Source organism: Poecile atricapillus, chromosome 16, assembly GCF_030490865.1.
Source record: "Poecile atricapillus isolate bPoeAtr1 chromosome 16, bPoeAtr1.hap1, whole genome shotgun sequence".
NCBI classification, from domain to species: Eukaryota; Metazoa; Chordata; class Aves; order Passeriformes; family Paridae; genus Poecile; species Poecile atricapillus.
Genome location: NC_081264.1, coordinates 5,358,033 through 5,382,546, shown reverse-complemented (window position 1 = coordinate 5,382,546; position 24,514 = coordinate 5,358,033). Strand labels below are relative to the sequence as shown.

The 24,514-nt window shown below is 46.4% G+C and overlaps 1 protein-coding gene across 3 annotated transcripts in view; it reads left to right on the top strand.

Annotated features, from left to right (window-relative positions):
• Positions 1 to 24,514, top strand: part of TTC28 (tetratricopeptide repeat domain 28) — a 105,019-nt gene that overhangs the window by 48,345 nt on the left and 32,160 nt on the right. For all 3 annotated transcript variants that reach the window (XM_058851121.1, XM_058851120.1, XM_058851122.1), the window contains 4 exons: positions 8,671 to 8,818; positions 10,431 to 10,703; positions 11,732 to 11,862; positions 23,660 to 24,167. In XM_058851121.1, coding sequence (XP_058707104.1) covers positions 8,671 to 8,818; positions 10,431 to 10,703; positions 11,732 to 11,862; positions 23,660 to 24,167 — 1,060 coding nt within the window. The remainder of the gene's footprint in view (positions 1 to 8,670; positions 8,819 to 10,430; positions 10,704 to 11,731; positions 11,863 to 23,659; positions 24,168 to 24,514) is intronic.

Below are 24,514 nucleotides of genomic sequence, written 5' to 3'. Positions count from 1 at the left end.
CTGTTGGTTTTGTAGGGGCAGTTGCCCTGTCTGTTAGTCAGGAGAGAATTAACACACTGGATGATTCTGCTGCTGAGCAGCTGCAGTGACCTGGGACTCCCTTGTCCTCTGGCCAGGCTGTGGTCCTTGAGCAGGGCACTGCTTGGTTTTCTCCTCCAGCATTCCTGAACCGTGCCTCTGAAAGTGCAGGATCTCTTTTGGCTTAGCACGTCCCCTCATATTTGTTCATAGGGAAGCTCTTCTACCACTTGGCACCTGCCTGCATCAGAGTCCAGATGTAATGAGTTCCTGTTAGCTGGAAGGAACTGGGACACATCAAACATTTCTTCTTAGTTTTGATCTCTCTGTGGCTATGTCTGCATGATTTGCAGTTTCTATACAGCCCTGATAACTTTCTGAGGAGTCCAGGCTTGTGCTCTGCAGGCAGGCAAGCCCTGGCCATGTGAGAAGCCCTTCTGCTGAGTGTCCCAACAGAGCAGTGCTCCAGTATCTGCTGTGTTCCAGTGTGTGGAAGTTCTAGTCTGTGGTGGATAATTTTAGAAAAGAGAACTGAAATTAATACTATGAACTCATCTCCTGACGAAGGAGAAATTTTCCTGTGGATGTACAGAAAAATGTCTTCATTTCTTCTGGGATTCCTGGGGATGGAAAATCTGAATCAAGGCTGGAGTCACCATACCAAGGCATGCCAAATACCTCAGAACTTAGAATATTTTCTTGCAAGCCAAGACTTTACACAAGTAATGGAGTTCACAGGATATGTGAGAAAGACCAGAACTTGTCTACATAGACACAGCTTTTGCTTTCTTTGTCATCACTTAAATAATTTCAGCCAGATGAAGAACGGAGAGAATGTATGAGGAGGGAAGAGAGCTTGCCCTTTACTGGCTTACCCTGGGCACAGAACTTAGGCATGGTTGTCATTAGAAAGCATGCAGCCTCTAAAATTCAGGTATGTTCTGTAATAAAATGCTCTCTCCTGCCCACTCCAGTTATTTGAATTAAGTACAGTTGTAACTTAAAGGTTACTTAAAGATAACATTAAAGGTAACTTTAATAAGGATTTCCAGGTGATGTTGCCTAGGGCAGCTTTCTGTCTGTGGAAGAGACACAGGGAGTGCCTCTGCACAGGGGAGCTGCTCATGTCCTCCACAGAGGAAGCCTTGCTCCATAGACACACATTCAATAAATGTGAATAATAAGAAATCTGGCACTTTTATGGAACTGACACAAATCAAGTGAGTTCAATAGCGAAGTTGGAAATGCAGCCAGTACTCCTGCTGTTCTCCTGGCCTGTAGGAATAGAAGCTGCTAACTAGCATTTGGAATCTCTGGTGCCATTTTTTGTGTGGTGAGTAGAGGAAGGTAGATTACACTGTTTTCTGGTAGTCCAATACAGGCAATGCAATGTTTTGTGTTCCTAGAGCACAGACCCTTTCTGGCAACTGACCCTTTCCGTCCTTTCTTGGGGTTGGAAAGCTGAGAAGAGCTTGGGTGCTTGCTGAGAAAGGGGCAGGGTGCTCTTCTGCTGATATTTTGTCCATTTTCTGAAGGCACAAGTGGATCAGTCTGATGGGTTGTTCATCTTGTGGCTGGTGCAAGCAGCTGTGTGAAAACCCCAGGGATCACGGTAAAAATCAGTTTTTTGTGTTGGTTACCACTGCCTCAAGTTGGTGATGATGTATGCAAGAAGGAAGAGTCCCCAGTCCTTTGCTATTGTGCCCTCAGTAGGGCTCCTTTGTTTGATGGATTTTGCAGTGTATTAGAAAATGAAAATCACTATTTTTGGACTTGGCTGTTGCAGCCCCACTGAAGAATGACACCTATTCTGGAGTCCATCCAGATAGTGTTCTAACAGCAAAACAGAGAAGTGGTCGGGCAACTAAAATAAAGCAGATGTTTAGCAGGGAAATAATTTACAATTGGCCAGTTTGATGGTACCTCTTGACCCTTTCAGGGCTGTTCAATAAAACTAGCAGTTTCCATAGCAACTACTAAATTACTTGGTACTTCAGAGATCTGTGATAAAGGAGGTGAATCATTGTAGGGAAACATGGTGTTGATGTTTCTCCCCTTTGCATTACAAGAGTAATGATCTGGCAAAACTTACTAAATGGGACGCCCCTGCTGAAGAATTTTTCCCACGTTCACTTGGGCCAAAGAGATTTATATGTTTAGTACTTTTGCAAATTTGATTTTTCCCCTCTTCCCTGTCATCAGCTCTGTCCTTGGCAGGCGGTGCTGGCTGGGCGCTGGCAGGGAGATGGTGAGCCAAGAGGCAGGAGCCCATGTCTGTGCTGGGCTTCTCTGTCACAGTCCCTGCTGAGCATCAGGTGCTTCTCCAGGGAATGTGGAACAGCTCCCCACTGCAGGTACACTGCAGCCCCCCAACCTGTGAGCACATGGCAGTCACTGTTATCCTGTGCTCTAACTACTGGGTATTTTATCTTGCTTTTGTCTTCTGCTCTGCTCTCCTGGAGATTGTATGGCTCAGATTTTTTTTCTACTTCACCAGTAAGAAAGATTGTAGCTAAAGATCAGGGCAGTCTTGAGAATGGACCCATGGAGATGTGTGATAAGTAAGTGGCTTTAGGACTTACTTTCCACAAAGTCCAGTGTAATTCTGGTGGCTCTCAGGGTGCATTTCACTTCTCTTGGAATGTTTGGTTGTATGCAGAGCTGTTGCTTTTGTGGAGTCTGTCTGATGTGTTGGAAAAATTGTGTTAAAATCCTGAAATCCTAGTTTTAAAGTATTGCACTTCACTCATTCTTGTCGTTTTATTATTATATTTTATTATATTTATATTATTATATTATTGTATTATTATATTACATTGTCATCAAATCACCATTTGCTGATCAAAGTTTATCTGACTTTCAGCAGTTACTGAGCTTTTGAGTCATTTGGGTGAAGTGCCTCATCATGGCAAGCCAAAGTTGTTAAAGGGTTGTTAAATGACCTCTGCTATCCCAGTGCAGACAAGAGCATTTCCAAAACAACCCTAAATGCTTTTCAGATTCACAGCAATCAAACAGCAGCTAAAACCAGGAGGAGGCAGGATAATTGGGAAGTGCAAGACATAGGGATTTTACAGATGGAGAGTGAAGCCAAGAGGGCCCAGTATTGGGGTCCAGAGGAAGAATACCCAGATTGGGGAAAATAATTAAATTTACAATTTATATCATAGTGCAGTGCTGAAAGTAAACTAAGCACCAGGTAATTAATTGTGCACAATTAATAAGAATGATTAAATGCTTTTTGGATAAAACAAGGCAAGATTTTTTACACCCACCCACCCATCCACCCATCTTGTTCTTCTCTATAGGCGCAATGGAGTTCAGAGGAAATTTCCATTACAAAGTAGTCTAGTTCTGTAAGAGGCACCTTGGAAACAGGTAGGACATAAAGAAACAAAGCTGCAGAGACAACAAATCTGTTGCGCTGATTCTCCAGGGCAGGCTGACAGCTGTGGTTCAGGTGTCAGCCAGATGGAGGACTGTGAAGGAAAGTGTTACCTGGGGTGCAACCTTAATTTTGGGAAAGCAGGAATTCAGCTGGTGTGGTCAGCAGCAGTATTTATGCATGTGCTACATGTGTTCTGAATTAAAGTGCAGTCTTCCCTCTCCTCGCATTCCTGAAATCCCACAGCAGAGATTTGTCCGTATTTTTCTCTAAAATTTGGCTGTAAAACAGTTACAAGAGGAGAGGACAGATTCAACCTGGTGCTTGGCCCTGAGAAGCTGTGGCAGCTGTTCACACATTCCCTCCCTTCTGCTGGTCCCTCGCATGGCTAGCACTGGTCAGTGGGTGCAGCTGGCCCTGAAGGGGAATGGGTCTGACTGCACAAGAGGTGTTCTGCAGACTGAGAACATTAAATGCATCAGAGATTATTCCTGCTATTTTTGGCATTGTTTCCTGATCTGGCAAACCAAGGGAGCATTATGGAAGAAGCATTTTCTGTGTGTTTGCCTTTCCTGCCCCGATGGCCGGCTGTCCAGGGTCTGAAGCTGACAGCAGCAGGAAGGTGGCTTGAGTTTCCTGCCCTGTGTACAATGGCATCCTTTGTCTAAGACCAAGGTGCTTTTTTTCAAGTTTTCCGTGTTTGGTTGACAGGAATTTTCTGCTTCAAGTTCTTCTGATGCTGTTCCAGTTTTGTTCCTCTGTCTCTGTTATCCAGTGAATGTTGGGCAGCATTGTGCCATGTCCATGAGCCTGTGGTGTGAGATGTAGTGGCAGACGGACCAGGGCTCACCAGGGCAGTGTGGCAGCAGGGCAGTGCAGCTGTGGCCTGTGATGGCAGTGGGATCCCTGCAGAAAAGGGGGTGAGCAGGGAGGGGAGATCCCAAATGTAGACTCTGTTGCTGCATTCCTTGTGTGCAGGAGCTTGACTTGTTTTTTTTTTAGCAAAATCTTGGGGAGCTTAAAGGTTCCATTCATTATTTACATGCTGTGTCTTTGTACTGTTTTTATCTTCATTGCGTATGTTGTATTAATTATAAACCAATTACTGTTGCCTAAAACAGTTCTTGCATGTTGATATCAGAAGATTTAATAAAAAATTTAGCTCCACTCTTGGTATTGGCCATTTAATTATGACATTTGCATTCTAATCCTGTTTCAGATTGCACAGGGAAATCTAGTATTCAGGGTCTCGACAGTTGCCTAGATGGGTTATCAAATGATGAGGATCAAAAAAGCTAATAAGCATGTTTATATGTGTTGTCTGGACACTGCAGCCATCAGTCCAGTGGCAGCTCCTAGTAGGACAGACAAAAATTCTCCTTTTCCATTAAGTGGACTATAATAATATATGGAAAATACTGGTGTGTAGAGAAACAACATGGATCAATAAATTGAGCAGAAGACATAGGACTTGTGCTTAGAATTGCAGAGAGGGGCTATGCCTGCCTAGGCAGATGCTGACTGTGCTGTGGCCTGGCCACCAGCTGGCCACGCAGAACTGCCCTGGCCGAGGGGCAGGGCCATCTCTGTGTTCTTCTCGTGCTCATACAAGTTTTGAAAAATTAAGTGGAGGGTAGGGCAAAGCAGTAGAATCTTTATTCCAGCTGTGAAAACGTGGAATGTTCTGAAAAGCGTGGGGCAAAGAGGCAAGTATGCAAAAATGGGTGGCAAAACCTGAATGAGGTGGGAAGACATACTGCCCTTTTAGTCCTGTGCTGGGAGGGATGACATTTCACCTCGCTGGGTTCTGTCCTGTGGCCAGCAGTGTGAGCAGCCTCTGTTACAGGAACAGTGTTTTGCATGGCTCAGAAGTCTCAAGTGCCAAATGTATTTTGTCAGCTAATTAATTAGAGTGACTTATTTTTGTTTCCAGAATATCAACAGTGCTTTCAAAGGCATTGTGGATAAAAAGCTCTTCTTTCTTATCCTCCCTCCTTCCCTTGGCTGCATGAAATTGGGTAACTGGGCAGAAGCACAGCCTGTTGTGCAGGAGGCTGAGCCCACCTGGCTGCATGAATCTGCACTGGTGTCTGATTCTCAGAGATGTGGGAATGCTCACTTAACAGCCTCTCCAGCACTTTAACGGGGAGTTGATGAGATTGGCTGCTTTGTAGAGCTGCTTTGGACTCTTTAATCTTTGTCCCTTCCCGAAAGGCTCTTGCTGGCAAGAGCTGCATCCCTGCTCTCCCTGTCCTATGGGCAGTGGTGTGCTGGGCAGAGCTCAGGCTGCAGGTGCTGGGAACTCCTGACATGCTGTGGCTCTGGAGGTGGGAACAGCGCAGCTGTGTCCATCCTGCTAACACAAGGACAGGAGAAAAGAGTTCCCATTGAGAGAGATGCATCTGGTGCCAAATTCCAGCTGAGAGTGAGGCTTTCTTCTTGCACAGTGCCTTGTTCCTGGAAAGTGTGATGCAGAAATTGCAAAAATGAACGAGATGGTTCCAGCTGTCTGTATTACACTGAGGATGCAGAGAGCCAGGTTAGAAAACACCTGCTGTTTTTGTCTTGTCTTTAGTGAAACATTGTCTCTCTCTTTGCTTTAATCTTCTTAAAAGGAATTGATCGTTTTTTCATATTGGGGATCACTGGAAAATTAATGTAACTGTTACTGTAGAGTGAGCGCTGTAGTATCTTCACATAATGTGATTTAAAATTTAAAGCTCTCTCAGCAGGGGAGGGCTCTGTCTGTGTCGGGACCAGGAGCTGCTCCTTGGCTCATTCCTTCAGCTACAGCTGCTGGCTCCTTGCCTTCCCTTTTCCTCTCCTCTTCCAAAGGGTGATTCTTGCCATTTCCTCTTTCCAGACTTTTCCCCTTGATACAGTGTCTTCATTCCAATACTAAACTAACTTCTGAAATGCCTCTTGGGGAGGAAATAGGTGATGTGAATGCTTTTTTATTTACTTAGTTAAAGGGCCATGGGGAACACAATGTGCAGAGAGCATTCTTGTGTATGCTGGAAACTGGAAGAGGAAGGAAGGAAGGGTCTTTTTGCAGGAGAAAAATAGGCCAAAATTGTACTTTCTGTTGTGATTAATAGGTTTCTCTTTTGGGCTTTGAATGTTGTGTTTGTATTCAAATTAAGTAGTTTCCAGGGGCACTTCCAGGAATAGATGTGCGGAGCGGATAAAAGCCCTTTCCATAAAGGATGTTCAGAATGTGCGGAACTGAACTGTATGTTTGTGGGTCTTGCTCCTCTTGTCTCCTCCTGTCACCTGGAGCCTGTGCAGGGTTCAGAGGATGGGGATTCTCATTTCTCAGCATTCCAGATGTGCCAGTGAAGCACAAGGTGCTGAAGATGCCCACACACCACATGGAACTCGGTGCTGTTGGCTGTGTGTCTGTGCCCACCTTCTGGAGAGCTGAACCAGAGGCACGGCTGTCCTGGACCAAGCAGCCTTGTGGGCTGGAAAGGTCCCAGTCAGAGTCGTGCTGTGTCCAACTCCCTCTGTCATCAGGCAGTAAAGAAAGTAATTAGCTGGTAATTCTGAAAAAACAAGATTTAATAGTGTACAGCATGATTTAGGTGACACTTCACACTCTGCTGGGAGGACTTGTGCTTGGTGGCTGCTGCGTCTTGTTAGTTCTTTGTATTTTCTTTGATTTAAAGCTTCATGCTTGTAATCTAGTTAACACTGAATTGGGTTTCCAGTACAGTGCCTTGTTTGGTTCAATAAGAACACATTTATACTAAAGGTTAATGAAAAGCATTTTGCTTTCATTGAATTCATTAAAAGGGGTTCTACAATCAAGACTTACTAATGGAAAAGAGATTAAATATTCATGTCTCTAAATTTCTCACATCATTTCTGATTTTCCTTAATCTCTACCTTCCTGGATTGGAGTCCAAAAGTGCCTGAATGTTCTAACGAGTTCAGAAATTAATTAAAGATTTTTTCTGTTTAAGTAAAAAGACTTCCCAGATGTATACATGATGTATCTTGAGTGCAGGTCTCTGTGCTATTTTGGACAAAGAGAGAGTTATGACGTCCTAGCCAAGAGGGCCAATCTCAAGGAGCACTATTGGTTCTTAAAGCACTTTTAAAGAATACAAATGCTTTATCCTCTATATTTGTGCTATTGAAATAGGTCTGAATGAACTCAAAGTACAGAAAGATTTGCATTAGAAAGGTATTAGCTGGGCATGAAGATAAAACCTGACTAACAGGCATCAAAGGTACTTAAGGACCTTTTTATAAGTGTCCAGATGTGTGTGCTACAAATATCTGAGTACTTTGTAAATACTGGATTGTGTTTTCTGTGTTCTTTTTCCCCAGTATCTCCCAGGCAGCTCTGGATACCCTTTGGGCCAGGGCTTTGCCTGTGTTTGTTGTGTAAGCAGAGCGTGTGTCTGAAGTTCCTGCTTGGTGTGTAGGTTCCTGGTATGCCAGTGTGTGGAGATGTGGGAGCTCTGTTTGGAATGCTTTGCAGCTGCATATTGATGTTGCTGATGTAGAAATGGAGGTACACAATGATAGCAGATACAAGTTACTTTGAAGGTACTGCAGGTTCCCATAAATGGTTTTCTGGAGAATGAAGAAAAATAGTCTTATAAACAGTTTCAGAATTATGAGTGTCTTGCTTTAGTCTAAGAAGCTTGTATGGATCAATGTACACATGTGTAAGTGTGTGTGTGTTGTATATATAGTGCACTTAGCAAGTGGGGCAGTGCTGGACAGTGTCTGCCTCAGTGGATGTGAGTGGAGAAAGAAGGCTCAGCTCCTGGCTGCATCTTTGTGTTGTGTTTCATTGCAGCTTGAGCTTTCAGTACATTTTGGGCCCTGCTAGTGCTGGACATTGATATTGGACTCATTGGCAAGAGCTGATGGGAGAGGAAGTGGGTTGCTTCTGTGCTGTGTGAGCCAAGACTGGCAAGGAGGGTCTTGAGAAAAAGCATCTGGTTATAAGCAGTTAAGAAGTAGTATTTAGCCAAGTCCAAGGGGTAAGCTTTGTCCTACTAGTAGAGACCAGCCCTGGTCTCCAAAACAGTTCAGAGGTCTTGCCAAAACTCAAAAAGTGATCACAATGAGGGGGTGCACGCTGGTAGGATTCACAGACCGGACTGCAGTGTTGGGTGGCATTGATTGCAGGGAAGCCGGAGTGTGATGGTGTGGCCTGCTGTCCACCAGCATGAGATCAGGGCAGCTGTGTTATTTGTGCCTGTTTGATGGCTCAGTGATGGGCATTGCTGTTGCCTCTGTTCCTGCAGGCATACTTCCGTCAGGGCGTGGCCCTGCAGTACCTGGGACGCCATGCGGATGCGCTGGCCGCGTTTGCGTCGGGGCTGGCGCAGGATCCCAAGAGCCTTCAGCTTCTGGTCGGCATGGTCGAGGCCGCCATGAAGTCTCCCATGCGAGGTAAGCACACGGGGGTTCTCGGGGTGTGACCGGCTGCTGAGGTAGCCAGAGGTGGGAGCTTCAGTCCCAGCATCTGAGGACAGGAGAACCTGGAGGCCTCAAGGGAAAGATTTCAAGATTTGGCTTCTCTGCTGGGTCAGGAGGACACCAAGAATGGAGCCTGAAGTTACTGGAGGAACAGAAACTATCCTTCTGGTTGAGTGGGACAGTAAGATGGTGATAGCCAGCTTGAGAGCCACAGGGGATGAATCAGACTGGGTTTGTACAACAGTTCCCATGAAGTCCTTGTTCATTTTTCCTTTCTCCAGTATCAGGCAGAGGTGTGTGCTGCTGTGGCCCTGGCTGTATTGTTACTGGAGCACCTTTCCACAATGTTTTGCTTGGGAGGAGCACATCTGAAATGCCCCAGGCCAGGGTTTGCCCAGAAGAGCACATCAGCAGGTTTTCTGTGGGACTAGTGTCTCTAAAACATGGCATTCCAGAAGGCAAAAAGGCTGCTCTGCTAATTCACTTCTGTTCAAGCAGTGTTTGAAATCACAGAGACCTTGAAGCCATATGAGCTGTGCAGTGTTTTGCCTCTCTTTCATCGTGTCCCTGTTTCCAAGATTTTTTTTTTTCTCTTGAGGAAGGGGGTTGTCTCCTCGTAGCTCTGTTTCTCTTGCAGGCTTTGTGCTGCAATGCCCTAATGCTATTAGTCAGGAGGGAACATGGCAATTGTCATCCTCAGCAGATGGTGCTGGGGGCCACAGGAGGAGCCAAGGAGCACTGAAATGAAAAAATATCCTTGATGGTGTTTCCTTTTTTATAGTGTTTTTCTCCATCTTCCAGAACAAATTAATCTGGAAGTTTCTGTCCTATACAGCAGTTACCTGGTGAATGCAATTTGATTTGCTACCCAAAGGTACTAAGGCTGCTGCTTAGAATGCAGGTTATATGGTATTCTGTGGGAGCATCCTCAAATTTGGCAGGATGATCTCTGGCTGACTGCCCTGCAGCTGTGTATTAACTGTGCTCCCTGCTGCAGTTAGACAAATCAAAGCAGTTGGGCAGGTCCAGTGCTATCGTGCTACAGCAGCACTGTCTCCTGGAGAAGGAGCAGCTTCTTTCTGCAGTTTTGGTCACCTCTCTTCGCACACATCCTGTGCTTGGGTATCTGGTCAGGCACAGACGTTGTATACATTCATCTGAAAGTTTTGCTGAAAGAGCAAAACCTGCAATGCTCTCAGACACTGCAGATGGCCCATTTCCAGTTTCCTACAGAATTCCACAGATAACTTCTGTATTCCTTCTGCCATTAGGCCAGACTTCAGAGCTCAGTATGAGACTGCTCTGTGCTGAGACTGCTCTAAGCTCTATTCTTATGCTGCCTACCTGAAGTGCTTTCTGCAAGACAAACAGCAGCTTGCCAGGTGATCTGTCTTGATATGCCAGATCTTAGATGGTACCTTGGAGCCCCAAGCTCCCTTAATAAATCTTCATTGGATTTGAGCTGTCTGGCCCTTAAGTCATGTGTCATTTGTTTATGAAAAAATCAAGATGAGTTGTGACATTGATTCCTGATGCAAAATAACTTGTTTTGCTGAGCATCTCTGTCTTCGGTTTTGTGCTTCAGAATCCCTGGAGCCCACCTACCAACAACTGCAGAAGATGAAGCTGGACAAGAGCCCTTTTGTTGTGGTGTCTGTGATTGGCCAGGAGCTCCTGACTGCAGGCCACCATGGGGCCTCTGTGGTGGTGCTAGAGGCTGCCCTGAAGATTGGCACTTGCAGCCTGAAGCTGCGGGGATCAGTGTTCTCCGCACTGAGCAGTGCGTACTGGTCCCTCGGGAACACGGAGAAAAGCACTGGATACATGCAGCAGGACTTGGACGTAGCCAAGAGTTTAGGTAAGAATCCTCCTTTCACTCCTGGAGTGCTGGGTTGGGGCTGGTGAAACAAATCCAGAGCAAGGTTAATGATCAGCATCTCTATCGAATACTCAGGTTTCTGTGGTTTTCACAAGCTGCTAAATCCAATCTGAAGCTTCTGAAATGTGCAGACTACAGATTTGTGCATCCCTGTTTGCCTGCCTGTATGAAGGGGCAGATGACCAATGGATGTGCTAAGGTTTTACAGGGTTTTCTAATCACCTGATGTCATATATGTGAGAGCTGCTCTTATTCCCTGTGTAGACTCAGGCTCAAATCCTTACACGAGTCTTAAATGAAGCCATCTGCTTTTCCAAATATTTGATGAACAAAAGTACTCACTCTGAGATTCTGGGGCGATAACCAGGGAAGGAACATATCAGTAGTGACACAATGATGAGCAAAGAGTGTTTAAAAATAAACAAATTCAAAAATCCCTCTTGAGTACAGTATATTCTGCACACCAGTGAGATTGCACTCAGCTTTGGGGGTACTGTAGCAGAGCAGACAGGTGTGAGACAAAGCCCTAACTCTGCAGAGCTGGAGAGACAGTGCCCAAAGGCTCAAGCCAGGACCATTCACTGAGAGCATAGGGACGTCTGTCTTGAAGATGGCTGTAGGTGTTCTTTGTACATCTGAGCTGAGTTGTGCTGCAGAATTGCTTTCTGGAGAAAGCTGGCATGCTTTGTGCTTGTCCTAGGCCTTGACCATTGACAGGCTTTCACAATGCCAAGGAAGGAATAAACAAGGAGGAATGGAAAATTGCCAAGTGTTAGGCCACAGAAGAAAGTAAAACAATTTTAAAAATAAGATTGATGGCTATTGTAGAAGTTTCTGAAGGCCAGCAAAGAGGGAAGTTTGGCTGTGTATTAAACATAAAGATGAGTTTGTTCTAATGCTGTTCTCACACCAGAATATCACTTGTACTCCATGTTTTAATTTTCCCACTGGATGCTTCCAGCAGTGCCTGTATTAGCTAATCTTTGTTTTGTTTGCATGTGACACAGGTGACCAGACAGGAGAATGCCGAGCTCATGGAAATCTGGGCTCTGCATTCTTCTCCAAAGGAAATTATCGGGAAGCCCTTACTAACCACAGACATCAGCTGGTGCTTGCCATGAAGCTCAAGGACAGAGAGGTAGGAAGCTGAATACACACTCAAAGCTGGTAGTCTGCACTGCATGGTATCCCAGACAGATCTGAACATATCAAAAAGCCTTGTCTGTCCTGTTTTACCCCAAGAATTTGGAAGCTGTGACTTCTCCTTCAGGGTGTCTGCTTGCCTTAAGGAAAGTCTTTGTATCAGTAGCTATGATATGTGAGTGCAAGGGGCAGGATGCTTGGGTTGTCCATTTGCCTTTCCCGTCTCTGGGCTCTGAGCAGATCCTTTTTCCTCCCTCTCCCTTACCCTCCTTGTTCCTACAGCACAGAGGCTCTGGGCTCCAGGGATAGGAGCTGCTTCTGGGTCAGTGTCAGTGCCACGTTGCTGCAGCTGAGCCCTTGCTATCCTCAGCACATTTCCCAGTGTTAGAGGTGCTGACCTGGACTCTGCTAAGCTGCATCCTAAGTTGTGCCTTTTCCAGACAAGAAATGGGCAAGATTCCTGTCCCCAGTGTTTGCATAAAATACACTTAGTCTAAACACCAGTGAGAACAAAAAGAACTCATGCAAACCTGAAAACAAATTGTGCAGGATCTGCTATTCCTTGACCATTCAATTCCTGACCATTCAATTATGCTGGGCTCCCTGCCAGTGAAGGGAAGTGGGCTGCACGGACTGAGGAGGCTGTCCCAAAGGATTTCTACTGAAAGTTCACTGTAAGGACAGAATCATGTTTTAGTGCACATATACAAAACCTGTCCCCTGCTGCAGGGATTCCCCTCTACTGTGAGTGGGAAAATTGAGGCTGGTGGTTGCATGGCAGGCACAGGGAAGAGCTAGAGACAGCAGGGCAGGTGAGAATTCATGTAAGAACAGGTAGTTTTGGTGGTGATCTAAAAGCTGAGGAAGATCAGCTTCCCATTGGTAAGTTGTGGAAAAGATCTGCTAGGATTTTCTGAATGCTTTACTGCTTTACTAACTTGGTAAGTTAAATATTAAGTAAGCCTTAGAAAAATGCATCTTTCAGTAGGTTGTGGAAGGACTGTGGCTAAGGGAGGGACTTCCTAGACATTTTCTTGATTATTTTACCATCTGGAAAACCTCCTGGATCAGTCCTGATTTCCTCATTTCTGTTCATGAAGAGCAGAAAAGCTGTAACTTGTCATTGTGTGTAGTTTCCTTTATCAGGGTCCCTGTTGCTGCTAACAGTAACCTGTGTGGCTGCTGCTCTTCTGTGGGGTTTCTTGCCCAGAACATCACCCATTGCAGGGCCTGGAGGCAGCAGCAGGGGAGTCGATGTGCTGGCATGAGCACAGCAGCCCCAGAACCCCAGGCTGGCCTGGGACGTGGGGCTGGAGCATTTTGCCTGGTCTTCAGCCCACTGATATAAACAGATCTCACTGGGGGGAGTCCAGGGAATGAGGGCTAATCGTAATAGTCCTTAGTTCATGACACATCTGGGCACGTAATTAACAGTTATTGACAACAAATGACTACTTGGTTTAGCAAGAAAGCTGAGCTTCTTGGATTTCCTGTAGGATGTAACCACAGGAAATTAATTTGGCGCTTTCTGATGACATCATCTTGACCACAGAGCTTCCTCTGAACAAAAAGCTGTTTTTCTTGGCCTCCTTTGCAGACATTTTTATAATGCAAATGTTATAAAGTTGCAGTAGGGCTGATGTGAATTCCAGCAGAAGGGAATTTGGTGTGCGACTGTAATGAGGTAATTGTTTTACCCCTGACTGTACAGAGAATTGGCAGAAAAGGTAAAAAGTGCTCCTTTGTATCAGATACTGCTGTCTTTTGAGGGGCAGCTCATGTTCTGAGGCTGCTGAAGCAAGTGTTTGTTGGGTAGTGCTGCCCATAAATAGAAGAGGAGGTTGCAGAGGATCTGTGTGGAGTGCTCAGGTCCATCCTCCCCCATGCAGACCTGGAGAAGGGGAGCTGTCAGCTGAGCAGGGAAGCATTTCAGCTGCTCACAGGAACTCAAGATTTTACATGTTTTTCTTCCTTGGAACAGGGAGTCTGTGCAGCTCCTGTTGTAAGCACAGGCTGTGTGTCCAGGCAGGCCATTTGCTCTTTCAGTCAGTGTGGAGGAATTTGAGCTGTTTTGTTGTATTTGTGTCCAGAGAGAGCGTGGGGCAGGTGTTGCTGGGATTTGGCATACCTGTAGTGTCTCTTAGAGGGAATTTGGGGTTTGAACACATGTGTGGGTTTGGTCTGTGCAGATGAGGGAGAAGATTGGTTCTTAGTGTGATGCTGTGAAAGGCACCGTGAAACAGCTGTCTCAGGTAAGGAATGGGTTGGATTTTTTGACCAGCTGCAGTGGTTGGTCAGGAAATTCAAATGAGCTACTTCTGTGGATATACCTGTCCCTGCTTCAGCCATGTCACTGATGGCATGATGGGTGTCACATTGTGTAGCCCCATGGCAGCAGTCAAAAGTGTAACCATCCCATCCTAAGTGAGGAGGGTGCAGCACAGCCCATCTGAACTTAGAGGGAACACAGGGGCAGGGGCCTGCAGGACCCTGGCTCAGCATGTGTGCACCCCAGGAGCTGATCTTTGGGCATCTCTCTTGGCACTAGCTCTGACTGAGACCTGCACAGTTCGTGCAGAGGTGGAAATAAAGCTTTCCTGGGCTGGTGAGTCCCCTAGGTAGAGGCTTGTCTTTTCCTCACTCATTCAGAGCCGGCTGCAGGCTGTTGGAGTACACCCTCTCCTGTCCTGCAGTAAGGAACTGCTGCCTGTGCAGGGGTAAGTGCCACTGAACAGGAATGAGAGGGTCCACTTCGAGCAGACCTGGCTGCAGTGGAGTGAAATGCAGTCTTTACTTCCTTGCTGATAGATAAAGATGGATAACGAGGTGCAGCCCCATCCTACAGCAGCAGCAACAGCTTCATGTTCTTGTGACGTGTTCCGTGCGCTCTGTGACTGAAATGTCAGCACATCCTGTCCAGCAGTTCACATGCTGAGGAAATCCCATTCTGGTAGCTTGGGCTGCTGCTCTTTTTTCCAGTCTCTGCCTAGTGCTCAGGAAAGTACTGGGAGTTGTATGAGGAGAGGTTCCCTAAAGCAGCAGCCAGGGTACTGGAATGTGCCTGCCTGATGTTAGCAGGGAAGACTGCATCCCATTATTTTAGCTTGTTATCTTTTTCTTGTCACAAAAGCTGGCTCTGATGAGCAGCAGAAGTTTGCAGTCTGTTTCTTCTCAGAGTGGTGCAGTTACACCAGCCCATAATGGAGGTGCTGATTGCTATGTCTGTACTCTATTTCTGAATTAATTGCTTTGGTTTTAACATCAGGTAACCTGATCTTCTGGAAACTATCAGGTAACTCATGTAGGTAGAATGTGTTGATGCCACATCACAGGCTGTGATTTAGACAAGGATTATGCAGCTGATAAGCTATGCCAGGATCAGAGGAAAGAATGGAATCAAAATGTAAATGTGAAAGCTTTTGATGCCTGTAACACTAGTCTCCTGTGTCCCTTTTCATTGCTAGCTGCTCCTCAGGTGTACAGGACTGTCTTGTATTAGGAATTCTGTAAGGCCAGAGTGCCACTGTAGAGCCAGTGATGTGTGATTTCTTGGGATGGATTGGGGTGGCCCTTTTTGATGACCATTTTGAAGGCCCCGTGTTCCTTCCAGAGCATTTAATTTAGAGAAGTAATACTTGAATTTTGGAGCTGTGAGTGGCTGACAAGCAGAAATGGACAGGAAAGGGAAAGCTGTGGAGCCCCTTCTTGGGTCCAATGTCCAAACCCTCACAAAAGCAATGCTTGAATCCTGCCATGCAGAGGCCATGGACACCACAGGAACTCTGCAGTGTAATAGCTCCCTTCTCTCCTGGGCCCTCAGACGCCTTCGATTACAGCCCCGCTGTTCAGAAATAGCAGGGCAGTATGGCAAGATCATAAACTAACCATCGTGAAATGAATGCTTGTGCTGCCAGCATGGAACTCTTGGGAAGGATGCTGCTGCCAGAAAGCCACTGGGTGCTGGCAGCCCCTCTGTGCTGGCTGGCAGGCATGCTTTGGGCTGAACTGTGCCTTTCCCTACAATGCAGCATCTCTCTCCACCATGCAGGAGTGAACAGAAGGTGTTGGGTGAGAAAGAGAGTTGTCTGCACCCCTGAATTCTCCTGAGGGCTGGGATGAAGGGGCAGCCGAGCACTTTCTGGTGCCCCTTTTCTCAGGAGAGTGGTTGAGGGAAGGGCAAAGAGCCAAGGTCAGACTGATGGACTGTGTCAGTACTGTCTTGCCCCTGGGTTGACTCACGATGACCAACAGCAGTCATTCCTGGCCGGGTTTTGAAGGGATTTCCCCCCACCTCCCTCTGGAAGCAGCTATTTATGGAAGGAAAAGGTGCAGAACTGCTGGGGCTCAGTGGCCTCTTGTTACTGACCCTTTGTATTTGGCTGCTGCTCTGGACATCTCCATGAGCATTTTGGGCTCTGGGAATTATCTGCAGCAGGTGGGTGTGCTCACTAACTGATGAGCCAGGTTTTGCTGTCTCAAGATGCTTATTTAAATTATTGCAAATGTAAGGCAGAGTTCATGTTTGCAGCTTCAGCAGATTTTGTTCAGAAAGGCTGACTATTTGCAGGAAATGGGGATGATGAAGATGATAATTAGAACTGAGTAGTTAAATAGCACAGAAGAAAGATGTTTATTAAGCAGGCTTTGGTGGGTTTTCTGTGTCACCTTGCTCTGGCGTATCTATGAGGGTTCTTGTGTTGCAGGAGATATACCAGAATGCAGAAATTCCCATTGGAAAGAGAAACCATGGGCTTGCAGCCCAGGAGACTCCAAATCCAGCTGGGTGCTCTGCTTCCTGCTACAGAGGGCATTGCCATGGAGCTGGCTGCACCTGGAGCCATGGCTGGGAGGGGTCACCAGCCACTGTGCATCCCTGGAAAAGTATTAGGGAGTATGGTTACTGGCACAGACATCATCCTTGGTTGGTTTCTGTTGGGAATTTGAAGATTCTGCAACTGTGTGAACATACTTTGTGAGCAGCTCAGCCACTGGTAGTTCTTTAGGTTTGCAGTTTTGGTAGTTTTTCCCAGTCCCCTTCAATGCAATGAAACTCAGTATAAAACTCCCACATTTGGTAAACTGCAGCTCCTTGCTGTCAGGCTGTGCAAATCAAAGATCAAATTTCACCTTCTTGTTTTCAGACAGAGATGCAGAAGGAAAGATATATCATTCCTTTCGAATAAAATCTGTAAATTCTGTAAAGCCAAGGTTTTCTTTCCTGAGGGGAAGGGGAAATGCTTTCCAGGTGTCCCTCCAGCCCTGCTTTGTCTGTAAAGCCACATCTTCAATCAATAGCAGGGATGTATGGATTTAGCCTTTTCCCTGAACTTATGTGAATTCTGGTTTGGGGCAGCAGAATGGGATTTTTTCCTGTTCTTCTGAGTTAGATCTCATAGAGGATGTGCTCCTTATCGGCATTCTTGGATGGAGTGTGGAGAATCCCATCCATTCATGAGCAGCAGCACAAGGGAGCCGACGGCAGTGTCCCTGCCTGTGGGATGTGTGTGGCACTTGGCCATACAAAGAGGTGGTCTGGCCCTAGGGCTGCCACATTTTCAGAAAGGAAAAATCTGAAAATCTTATGACTACAGTTGTTTTGTTATGTTTGCAAACAATCTGGAAAATGAGGACAGGATATAAATACCTCACAAATGAGAAGTGGAAAGAGTCTTCAGGCTAAAGCAGTTTGTCATGCCTGGAAACATAGACTAAGATGTCAGAGACAGGCTGTGATGAGAAAATTATTCCAGCCTCTCAGTGCAGACAGCAGTCTTGCTTTATTAGGGATCCAGGGCAGACTGCCTTGTACCCTGGAGGAAGGCTGAGTGCCAGCTGCTGGGAGAACACTTACCATTGGAGTTTACTTGGGAATTGTGGGTCCACTAGTGCTGCATTACAGCTTGGACTGGATCACCTATGTGGTTGAAAGGATGAGTTCAGTGATGTGAACCAGCCTTTGTGCCTGACCTTCAGCATTTGGATTTGTATCCAAGGGTATAAATTCTTTGCCTTTCTCTTTCTGTCTTTAGCAGGTTTTTTTGAGTCTGCTTGACAGGATTCCTACAGGTTTGTCTAGTTCAAAAGTGATAGGATTAAGCAGAACGAAGAGAAATCTGACCAGTGCAGGAAATTTGGGAATACACTAAAAGGCCATATGCTTTGTTTTGTTTGGACTTGTGACTCAAGAGGGAAATGTAATACTTCCTGAGGATCTCCTTTAAATGTCCCCATTTGACCTCTACAACACATGGATTTTAGCTGAAAGAAATGCAGTCTTCTGGTTTTATTTTCACAGTGTCTGCAGAACTCAGCACACTGCTGAGATCTGGACCTGGCTGCAGTAAGAGAAATGAAGCAGAAAACTCATGCAAGAGCTACAGCTGCAGCAATCTCTGGGTCTTCAGGAGGCCTACCTCAGCCAGGGCTTTTCTCCTCAGTATGAGTTTGCAGTGAGGGAATGTCCAGTTTATGAACAAGAGTAGCAAGGGCTGGCACAAGTCAGCACACTGCTGTAGGGGTTGATGTTTTCTTTGCCTGCACTGAGCTTGTTTGGTCCAAGTTTGTGACTTGCTGGTTTATTCTTCCGGACTGACTTTGACCAGGGCATGAGTCACTCCTCAGGGTCACCATCATGGAGAAGCTTGTGGTTTTAAATGAGGAATACTGACATCACCACTAAAAATGTCAAGTCAGCCATCCTCCCTAAAGTGATTGCACACAGGAGCCTTTCAGACTATGTCCAGAAACTGACCAAATTTGGTCTACTTGGGGTAAAGGTAGATCAACCCCAGGTGATGTGTAGGCTCGATGATGAGATCTCCTTCGTAGTGTTCTTGGGCTGGTGTATTTTGTGTGATTTCTTTGCTGAATGAGTGGAGCTTTGCAGAGCCCACCCAGAAAGGCAGTCCCACTCCCCCAGCTCCCCAGCACCACATGGTGAGGGGTGTCACAGTTCCCACAGTGAACATGAACAGCCTGGTCAGTACGAGGCAGATTTACTCCTAAAAAATGGAGTGGAATAGTTGTTGCTTCAGCTTTCCAGCAAAACCCTGCTAACTTTGTCAAAACTATTTGCAGAACTATTCTGTTAAGGGTGTAGCTCAGGTTTACAAGTGTTTGAGGCAGAACAAGACACCTTGCTCCTAGATGGTAATGGAGGAGATGGAATCAGTGGATTTTTCTCTGGAATGGAGCAGCATTATTTTGATCTCCAGATGAGCAGCTGAAGGTCAGCATTCCCCTTGGAGTCACTGTGAATGGTCTGCCAGTCAAATCCCCAGTGCTGCTCAGATTTGCTGGGATTCACCTACTTCATGTACTCCATTTTGCCATGGAATAGGGAGAATGAGAAGTCCTCTGAAATACAAACAATTTCCTGAGCAAGTAAGAGCAGAGAGGGCTGGGAGCAGATTTTCAGCACAGTCCATGGCAGGCTCTGTCGTGAGCAGTAGCTCTGTGACGCTTGTGGAGCCGTGGATTTTACCCATTAATCAAGCTGGGGCCAGGACCATCTCTTTATGCTGTGTATTTTGAGTCTTTCTGTTGTGTCATTAATTCCTGGTTGTTCTCTTTCAGTTAGTACTTACAAAGCTCCTTTCAGGCTTTTAGCTACTAGTGCTTCTGTTCTATGGCTTTGGTTTTTTTGGGGTTTGCTCTTTAGTAGCTTCTTTGTAAAAGACTGAGACCTTTTACAAATAAATAGGGATATTGATTGGCAGGGATATTGATTTCAGTATATTTTTTCCCCCAGGAAATAATTACCTGAAAGCAAATCCATTCCTTCTTTCTGAATACCAATCATGTATAAGAGGGTAGGATATTGCCTGCTGCTTCCTTTCTGATTTTCAAAAGCATGGCACACAAAGGATGAAGCTAGATGTGGTACTGGCACATCAGCCTCACCTTTAAGGGAGGAGAGAAGGACAAGTTATAATTTTGATGGGGCGCCTGCTCTGTTTGGATGTGAGACTTGTAATAAATCAGGCATTGTTAAAGCCAGGCTGAGACATACCTGCGGATTCTGAGGAAATGATGAAGGGGCTTAATAGAAGTGGAGATAAAGCACAATTTTCAGCAAATGATCATTTAGCAGGTCCTGCTAAACCTGCTTGCCCCCATCATGGTGCTGTTCTGTTTGTGTGCACAGCAGTTACTTGGTCCTTACCTGTAAAACAAACAGCTCCTGTAGAGGAAGAGCTGGGATGTGTCCCTGGTATCAATTAACCTGTGCCCTTCCTGCCTGGCACATCAAGATTTTACTGTGTGTGGTGACACCCACAGCACTCAGGCTGTGCTTTCAGAGCTCTGTGTGTGTGTGTCTGTTCTGGAACAATCTGCATCCCTCAGTACCCTCAGAGCACTCTCAAAGAACCAGCACACCTTTGCTTGCATCCAAGAGCAAGGGCATGCAGGTGAGGGATGATGGGGTGTGGATGAGGAGGTACACTGGCTTTCAGAGGTGCTGCTGGCTGCTCCCAGTACAGCTGTGATGAATATGCATCAAATGTGATGAATATCTGCTGGATACAGTTCCACTACATTTGTAGGATCAAGCTGCTGTTACTCCGTGCCCAGAGGGAGAAGGGAAGTTGAAAGTAGCAGCATGCAGCAGGGCATGCTCCATCTCTGATCAGTCTTAATTAGTGTCTGTGTTCAGGGATTAAGGGTACCTTACAGTGAAATACCAGGCAGAGCATTTTCAAGTCACACATTTTAGGATGATTATAGAGTGTTCCTATTTAAGCAGGCTGTGCAGTTGGATGAAGACCTGTTTAAATATAACATGATTGGGAAATGACCATTCTCCAGCAAGGGTGAAATACCTAAGGAATGCATCTCTCCAAATTGCCAGGTGCCATTCTGTGATGCACATCTGCTTTACATCAGACTCTGCCTTACTCAGCTGAAAAACCTGAGCTGGCTGTTGCTTCTGAAAGAAAGACAGCACTTAGGAGCCTTTTTCAGACCTCCCTTCAGTGCCTCAGCCCAATGGCAGAAGAATCTGCTTTCTATTAAAGTGATAAATTGCTTAATTGGAGGTGTAAGCAACCCCCACTGTAAAATTTGTCTTTGTCAGATACATAAAACATTGATTTTCTTTGTTTGCTGTTGCAACCCCCCTGTGGTATGGAGCTGTAGTCTCACATCACCCTGCTACCAAGCAGAGGTGTGTGCTAGCAGAGATGGAGTCTATTTGCTGTGTGTTTGCTGTGTGCTCTCCCTGCCACGACAGGGCTCTTCTGCCAGTGACCTGGGAACACCCCATCCCTCTTGGCCCAGTGTGTGAGCCACTTGGGGTTCCTGGTGGATCCTGTAATGTGGAGGATTTTATTAAATACACAGTCATGAATTTATCTTCTGGAATCCTGTTCCTAATCCCCTGAACTGGAGTCACTCAGCAGATGTTATCACCAAATTGTTCCTAAACACTGCTGTAAGGGCCCCCTTTACTGCCCCCAGAGCAAACAGAGCACTGATGGTTGTCTTGCTGGAGGATTGCTGCTGCAGGAATCAGCCCCAGCCTGGGGAAGCCACCAGTGCCACAGGCTCCTGCAGACTACCAGAGGATTGAAAAGTGCTGTTCTCGGAGCAGGTAACAGTGGAAGCTGCTGTAGAATAAAATGTGAGGATCATTGGAATGAAGAACACATCAGAGGGTAGAAGTGGCCTTCCTGCCTTGTCCATCTGTCTGGGTGAGCCACAGCCTGGCCTCTAAAAACAGCCCCAGCTTTCTAATCAAGTCGTGCTATTTCTCATGAGTTCTTCACCCTTTATTTTCTATTTCTCTTTTTGTCTCCTTCAACTTATTTTTCTTTTCTGCTTCACTAGTCCTCCTACTACATCCTGGTTTGGATAATCCAGCCCTGGGCACTCAGGCATGTCAGCCAAGTGTTTTTGCATGCTCTGAAAATGGTTGCCAAGCTTGTACCCTTCATTCTAGGTCTTTAATGTGAGCTTGGGCATGCTCTTGGGCAAAGGGATTAGGAGCCCTAAGAATAAACATTTCCAGCCTCACAAATTTCAGTTCCTATCATCTGCTTCCCATTCTAGGAGACATCCTAAAGATTTCTTTTCCCATGTGCGGGATACACAGTCCCTGCTTCTGTCAAGTTTTACTTGTGCACACACAATCTGAGATCTGCTGCTTTCCATTTATGCCTCTTTTCCCCAGCCATAGCCCATTAACATCATCTGAGTCTCTGCCTGATGGCTCTTGGCCAGAGCTCATCTCCTCAGCAATCTGCACGCATGGATGTCCACTTTTTTTTATTTTAGCAGCCCCAGGAGACACCAGATTTCACTGACTCCTTGTTTTCCAGAAAGACATTTCTATTCTCTTCCCAGCAATAACAGCAGTTCTGTTGCTGGTGGTGGCCAATCTTCCAAAATTTCTGAATTCCCAGGCTGGATCAGTTCTCATAGCGTTTTACTGGGCTTGACTTGGCCCAGGAGGTGCTGCTGCCTTGTTCCACAGCAGTGGGCACGTTGCTTCCCATCAGGATGAAGGGAACTCTGATGCATCTTGAGGCAGGTAATGGGCTCCACTCAGTACTTTGGTCTGGGCTTGTAGAAGATGGCTGCATGTATCTGGTTCTTTCCCTTTTCTTCCCTACTTAGGTTGCAAATCACTCAATAGTCTGTATATAATAAGCTTAATGAAGATTTGTGTAAAGATGGGTTAAAATTCAAAGCAATAGTTTTTGTGTTGATTTTGTAGCAGCCTACAAACAGGCCCTCTCAAACCCTCTAAGAGCTCTTTGTCATGGTGTCAGCCAAGAATTTATGTCACTGTGCTGCTGAAGAGTCTCTCCAGGGCCAGACCACCCCAATTCTGTGGCCAGTCCGACCAGCATGGAGCAGGACCCAGTCCCAGCTCTGCCTGTGGCCACACCAGTAGCAGCTGGTCTGGCCTGCACTGAAGAGAGGCTGGGGCCACTGCCAGGGCTGCCCAGGAGCTGTGAGCAGCAGCCCTTGGTCAGCTGCTGCCCTCTCCCTGACAGCTCCTTTGGGCAGGTTTGGAATTAGGTCACAGCAGCAGCTGGGTAGTAAAAGCACATGAGCTGCAAAGGAGTTGGGGTCAGCACGCTGGAGCAAGCAGCCTTGCTGAGGCAGCAGGTGTGTGAGGAACACATCCCTGCCCTTGGCTCCTTGCCCTGCTGACTGGTTGGGAGCTCTGGCTCTGCCAGGTGGAAGGCAGGTCTGCATCCTGGGAGATGCAGGGGGCAAAAGAATCTGATTGTCAGATAATTTCTCTTATTAAATGCAGCTGTTTCTTGGTGGTAGGAACTTGGGTTTTCACAAAGCTATATTTAGGTAAGATGTGCCTAAGGGACAGATGCTTCAGCTACTGAAATGTTGTCTTTGCTGCATTCCCAAAGTTGGGGCTCAGGACCCTGATGCTGCACAATAAGAGCTGTGCTCTTTGGAGCATGGTGTGCTTGGTGAAGCAGAAGTATGGAAGGATGTTGGTAACTGCAGCAGTCACTCTGTCTCCTTAATAGTCTCTGCACCTTTGCAGTGCTGTCCTTCCCCTCTGCCAGGTACAAACACACACTGCACACATCAAAGGAAGAGGCAGTCCAACCCATGTCCTCCTGAGTCAACCCCATCCATTCCTGCTGCCTCCACATAAGCTGCCCTGAGCAGTTTAGAACTGCAGAGAGCAGGTTTTCTAGTTGGTAGTCACATTCTTTCACCAGGATGGCTTCTCATGGTTTTGATTTCTAGGACTGGGGCCAGCTGACTTGTTGCCATGAATGCTTGTACTTACATTGTCTGTCTTACCCCTGCAGGCAGCATCCTCGGCACTGAGCAGTCTGGGCCACGTGTACACAGCCATCGGGGACTACCCAAATGCACTGGCCAGCCACAAGCAATGTGTCCTCCTTGCCAAGCAGAGCAAAGATGAGCTCTCCGAGGCGCGGGAGCTGGGCAACATGGGAGCAGTGTACATTGCAATGGGGGATTTTGAAAATGCAGTGCAGTGCCACGAGCAACACCTGAAGATTGCCAAGGAGCTGGGCAACAAGCGGGAGGAAGCTCGAGCCTACAGCAACCTGGGCAGTGCTTACCACTACCGCAGGAACTTTGACAAAGCCATGTCCTACCACAACTATGTGTTGGAGTTGGCCCAGGAGCTGGCTGAGAAGGCCATTGAGATGCGAGCCTATGCTGGCCTGGGCCATGCAGCTAGATGTATGCAAGACCTGGAGAGGGCTAAGCAGTACCATGAGGAACAGTTGCACATTGCTGAGAGCCTGCAGGACCGAGCTGCTGAAGGCAGAGCCTCCTCCAATCTGGGTAAGGTCCTGACACGGAGCAGAATTTGTCATGGAATGCTGACACTATCAGAGCTGTTGCCAGGATGCCCAAGATCTGCTGTGTGCTGTCTTTTAGTCACCCCAGTTTCACCAGACTGCCTTAATAAATTAAACAGGCGCTTGGCAGATTGTGTGCTGCTGTACTGTGTTCCATGTTAAATTATTAAATTCCTTAGAAAAAACACTAGAAAGCGCAAACTCATAGCAAAAGGGAAATGAAAAGATAAAATGCATTTGAGGAGCTCTTCAGGAGTTAGGAGTAAATGTAGTTCTTGCACTAATACAAGAAGTGATGGGGTTTGTTACCTGGCCATTTCTTTGCCAGCA